Raw genomic sequence first — 6,110 nt, 5'->3', positions numbered from 1 at the left:
GTTGAAACTTGGAAGTGTAAGCATAATCTTGGAATCTACCTATTCAAAAATTAATTGCCGTCGCACAACATCTCAAGTATAAAAAAATATAAGAAAAAAACTTTAAATATGCATATTCTACATCAATAAATACAATATATATATGGCCTTGAATATTGTAGACCTGCCTTGTTTATCATTGTATATCATATTGAACAAAATTTACTTGACCTTTCTATATTTTTGTTATCGTTTTCTAATTGATATCAAATAATTTTTCTCAGACAACCCCATCTTAAATTATTGAAATTAAAAACCAGGGTATATGGATACTTTCAAAGTTCAAATACCATAAGATAAGAAACACAAAATTGTTAAAACTTGTCTATATTCTCTTATGGGTGGTAAAAGATTGTATAAATGAAATCAATCTTTCAATGAAAATAGATTGGACCATATATCTCTCCTCTTCTCTATGACACAAATGAAAATGAACATAGTTGGGTTGGGACTAATATAGAAGTTGAAATGGTGATTGCAGGGAGGAGGGAAGGAAAAGAATCTTCAAAAGCAGAAAATCCAAGCCTCACTCACCATTCTAATGCTCTATCCATCAAAGCTTGGATAATGGAGAACTATGGACCACATAGATTTTGAGATTTGATTCATGGGTAATTGAAAAGACATGCCAACTATACTATGGGTTTTTAAAGAAAATGACCTAAGAACTATGGGAAGGGGAAAAAATATATATTAATTATGGGTATTAGTAGTATATAATTAACTTAATCATCAAAAAAATGCTTTTTATTTTTTAATACAACATTCCCCATTAAGGCAATCTTCATTGTTAATACTTATGAATTAGATTAGATTCTCTAAGTCTTTCTTGAGTGCTATTGCATTAACTTAAGCATAGATAGTAAGGTGGTTCTATTAATCCCTCAATCAAACTAGTCTAACAATGGAACGAAGACTTGAACTTAAGATTTCGTTAGATTTACTGTCTCTAAATGGGAATTTACCCGAAGGCGAAATGAGATTATTTGTGGTTGTGGATGAGAGAGTTTGCTTAATTGTGTGTAATAAATCGTTATCAAAGTCAAAATCCAGCTAAATCTCCATCTAGATGGAGATGGAGCTTGCAATTGGTGTAGCTTAGTTAGGGTATCCAAGGCCAATCTCTATGGACCCACCCAAATGGGTCCAGATGGGTCCATGGATCATAGACTGATTTGACCCGTTGAGGGAGCAGGCCGACCGACCCAAATATGATACTCAAGAAGACTTATAATTGAAATTTAGCAAGAGAGATGCAAGTTTGACACTTGTCACTAGACCAAACACCATTCAATTGAGGGCCGGGTCTAGTGAACTCCATTAAATTTCCATAAAGAAATAAGTAAAAGATGAGTGCAACTACTGCAACAGTAACTGAAACATCAAACAGCCATAGCCACAGCAGCACCTGTAGAAAGAGTGGTGGTGGTGGTAATTCTAAATTTCTAATTTCTAAACAAACAGAGAGAGAGAAAGAGAGATAAGGAAGAATGTCAAAATTGCGACTTTTACATAAAAAGCATGAAAAGCTTTGCTTTTGAACAATTCAACCCTTCCCTCCTATAGATGTTAATTGCTTTTCATACTATCAATTAGAAGTCCTTTTCAATCCTAACAGGCAACAACAGCCTCCATTATAAGCCCCCACTTACCTCTTCACCTCTTCAACTATGTATTACATGATAGAGCAAGTACCCATCCATCCATCCATTTTTGGTAAATAAGGTTCCATCTTTTGTCCCCAGTAATAATGAAATGCACAGGAACTGCTCAGTTAGAACCAAGCAAGTTCCCCAAAACTCCAAAAATGTTCTACCAAACTAGGATTTAGCTCAGGGAGATGAGAGTTTCCTATTAATGTTCCCAAAATCTGCAGGGACAAGTGTTCGATCTGTTCTCTCAAAAGACTCCAAATTGAATCAATACCCAAAGACCCTAACCACTTAGATCTGAAAACCCAGCAAGTCAATCAAGCCTCCTCATCAAATATCAATATCAATCAAAAACCAATCCCACTGACAGATGCAACCCAGAAACCATGGATTGAGTGAGATTAAACAACCCAATTAAATCAGGTTTCCCCTTGTTTTCGGGTTGTCAAGCTTTGTCCAACCATTATTATTATTATTGCAGGAAGGTCAAATCAGTGATGTTAAGCCACCACCCATATTTATTATACATACAGCTTCACAAATTTATTAATTAAAAATTTAAAAACAATTGAAAACCACTTAATCCAATAATAATAGCCTAATATGGCCTTCCCTGCTTTTCCAACTCCCCCTGCTTTATCATTCATTATACACGAAACGAAACCTTCCAATAATAACTAATAAATATTACATTTAGTGAAACACCTCACCCTAGCGATAAATAAAATAAGTACCAAATTTTATACTAGTTAAATAATTAGGTTAACGAAAAGAACATTTATCTTTTCTTATTTCTAATATAAAATAAAAATAAAATAAAAAGTAGAAAAAGATATATATCCATAAAATACACATTGGCAATTCATTCACCGTTGAGATACATGGGCGGTGAAAAGGAGTAATAAATTTAACATGGAAAAATATTAAAGGGAAGTAGGAACTAGGGCAAACTCAGCGAGGAGTGCTTTTTTTTTTCTCTTTCTTCTTTTTTTTTTTTTTCTCACTCTTCACAAGCCCAAACTCGGCGATTTTCAACAAGGCAACTCCATTGGGTTAAATTGGTCCGACTCGCTCCGCCACTCACGAGTCACGGCGGCATTCCAACGAAATTAAGAGACAAAAACCAAAGGAGATTTTGATGAAACAAATAAGCATTAAGCTTAAGCATTTCGAGGGGTTTCGGACCTGGTACGAATCGGGGGTGGGGGGGGGGGGCATAGGCCAGGCCGAGTTGACTCAGCTAATAAAACTGCTGACTGACTGACTGACTGATTAGGTGTCGGGTTGCCAAGCTGACGTGGCTATCAGAGGGCGAGTGTGCCAGCCCAACATGAGACACCCATTGTTTTCATCCACCCTGTAGCCGTCCCCACCGGCAAAGAGAGCCAACAACATACTGGCCTGCTTGAACGCGTTGGAGCCGAGATGAACCGGAGAAAACCCGGCCGATCCCATCCTGGTACGCCACTGAGTCAAGGTCTCGTGGCGCTCCACCCGATCCGGCCCCTCGCAGGCCACCACGTTGCAGATCTGCCGCCCCAGATACATTTCCGACATCAAAAGGTCTTGTGTGTTTGGCGGCGATAGCGCACACCCTTCCAACGAGTCAAACATGGTGGAGTAGTAATGAAGCGCCTCCGTGAACCGGTCCACGAACACCGGTCCGTTATGGTTCGCCTCCTGCTCCACAATCGTCACGATCCGCGGCTTCATCTCCTTGATCGACTTCAACACCTTCTCCATCGCTCCGGCCCCCCTTCCCAGCAGTCTGTGAAGCTCGAACACCGAATTCACCGCCACCGCCTCCACCTCGCTCGGCCTCAGCTCGAGCACCGCCGGGTCAAGGTCCGCCAAGCTGTTCACCACGAACCCCCTGTACTCGAATTTCACGTGAATGGTTTCCGCCAGTTGAGCCAACTTCCACCCTACCTGCTGCAAGGAATCGTTGTTGTCCGGCTGAGGTGGCCCGATTCCGGTCAATCGGAAAGCAGGTGGACCGCCTGGCCGGAGTGCCAGAGCCTGCATCAGAGCCGGCCACTGCATCCCTTGTTTCATACTGAAATCAATAACATGAACCCTGCTTTTCCCAGCGAAGGCCTCGAGGATAGCTTGGTTTGCCGTGAAATGTGCGAATTTCAAATAGGGGCAGGTCTCGTAGAAGTGCATCTGAAGGATGTCTGAGATTGATGATTCCAAGCTTTCCTGAGGAATAAATCGGTAAATTCGACGAGCTAGGGCTTCCGCAAAGTATGTAGCTACCTTCCTCATGGCGCCCACCTGCGACCGAGCGAGCATCCCTATCTGTTGAACCAGTGCCTCGGCCAGCTTGAAGTTATCTTGTTGAACCGCATCAGCGCAAGCCATCAAGGTGTGGACGAGTCGGATTCCATTCTCCTGAGATTGCATTAGTACGACCGGCCCAGCAGCCTCGGTCGTCGTTGTCGTCGTAACGCCAACCCCAACCCCTCCTGCTACTCCTCCTCCTCCTCCTACGGTAGTAGCAGAAGTGGGGGGAGGAGGCGGAGGAGGAGCCGCGGAGGATGAAGATGCGGTCGCCGAAGCAGACGAAGTTGATGTGGTCGATGTAGGTTTCAACCGTTTTTTCTCTCTGGTGGGAGCGGACGATGCTTCCGTCTGTGCGTAAATGGCACCTCCAGGAATTGCTCTCAGATCGTATTCTGAAGGGTCTTCGAAGATTCGAGGTTGCTGCTGATGCTGGTGTCGATGTTGAGGTTGGTTGCTGTTGTGGTGTGGAATTGGGAAAATCTAAGGTGATGGTGGAAGACTCGGCGGGAGCAAGGAGAGGATCATCAATAGATTGAACCAAAGGAGACTGCGGCACAGGGTTCGGATCGAAATTGGGTGTAGCGTTGAACTCTGAGAGCATGCTCTCAAGCCATGTGTTAAGATCCGAAGGGTTGTAATGAACAGTTTCAGAAGCCAGATGGGAGATGCTATCTTCCTGGCCACTCCCGATTACCATTTCCAACTGCTCAAGCTTCTGAGCTACTTCCGCCATGTCTGAGGACTTCACCTTGTAACCCAGAACGGCTAGAAGTTCATCCACTCCTGCATCTTGCTGTTGCGGGTCATCCCACATCTTCGTCTTGCCCATATCCCTCCCACCCCCCATTGAGTAAGCTCCACCTCCACCTCCACCTCCACCACCAGCACCAGCACCAGTACTGCCGCCGCTACTCTCTTGATGTTCTCTCTTCATGTTTCCTATTCCCAATAAAGCTTAAAACGAACCCAGAAATAAAGATGAAATACAGACAAGTCACCACTCACCAGTCGCCTTAAAACGGACGAAACTGAAGATTATCCTCGAGGCTGAGCAACAGATGGAAGAGAAGCAGAAATAGTAGCAGTAGATGAAGAGTCTCTGATCTTTTCTCGGTGGTAAGCTAGAGCTTGATTGCTTGATTTTTCACTTCCTTCAGTTCTTCCCATCAGAAAATAATAGAGGACGCTCGTGACGGGCGCGGGCTCCAACGAACCAACAACAGGGAGGGCCTAAAGAGATAAGAGGGAAAAGCAAACCCAACCAAGAAAAGAAGAAAAAAAAAATTTTGAAAAAGGAACGAATGAAATTATGAAAAGATGAAAACGCTTAAAACCAGGTAGGTACTTACTAAAACACTTTTTCTCTCCAAAACTAAAAAAAAATTATTTCTTAAAAACTTATTTCTATCCCTGATAAATTAATCAAAACTGACCCAGTTTTCATTAAAAAGGAAGGTCTCTGGTGGACTGAATCCTCAGAGGCAAACAGTGCAAAAAAAAAAAACGTACTAGTATCGCAACACCTTCGGCCTTGGTGAACTCTCACCTCTCTCCAGGACACGTGTTCCCAAAATAGCCCCGTTTCAATACAGTTTCCCAAAATTGACAACTGTGCATGAAGAATATTGCCTCGGTTTTTTATTTTTGGGTAAAAATACTTGGTATTTAAACCGCATGACCTTCAATACACTGCAACCCATAAGAACATAACACGTAGACATGAGGCACCTAATGATATATACGGGGCCCACCAATGGGTGAGATCACTGGTTAGATTATTTATAGGAGTAGAATACAATTGTGGTGTTTGTGTAGTGGTGGTGTAGGGGGTAGAGTAGGAGTAGAGTAACACGAGGAGAAGTGGTGGTGCTTGTGTGGGCCCAGAGAGGCAGAGATGAGAAAGGGGGGGCGCCAGTGGCCCACAGAGCACAGGGCACCCTGAGGGCTGAGGGATGAAAGACACAGCGGCTTATTTTTTTTTGCTAATGCCGTCCCCATCGACATCGAGACGTGACGTCCGCACGATACCTTCTTTACAACATGAAACAGGCGACGCCGCACTGACACCATCCATCCGCTCTCACTCTCACTCTTCCTCTTCTTGCTCTTGCTCTTCTACCGTTTCCTCTTCTC

General features: G+C 43.1%; 1 protein-coding gene across 1 annotated transcript; it reads right to left on the bottom strand.

The window, feature by feature from the left end:
* Window positions 1–2,188: 2,188 nt before the first annotated feature.
* Window positions 2,189–5,286, bottom strand: LOC149024823 (DELLA protein GAI1-like). The gene is given in 2 exon segments (XM_089145018.1): window positions 2,189–4,409; window positions 4,411–5,286. Coding segments are annotated over 2 exon segments (1,947 nt in total). The 5' UTR covers window positions 4,912–5,286; the 3' UTR covers window positions 2,189–2,963.
* Between the last annotated feature and the right edge of the window lie 824 nt (window positions 5,287–6,110).

The sequence above is a fragment of the Hakea prostrata genome, chromosome 2 (assembly GCF_041222555.1).
Source record: "Hakea prostrata isolate BN-2017 chromosome 2, UWA_Hpros_2, whole genome shotgun sequence".
NCBI lineage: Eukaryota > Viridiplantae > Streptophyta > Magnoliopsida > Proteales > Proteaceae > Hakea > Hakea prostrata.
The sequence above is the reverse complement of the archived record's forward strand: the minus strand, read 5'-3'. Positions and strand labels throughout refer to the sequence as shown.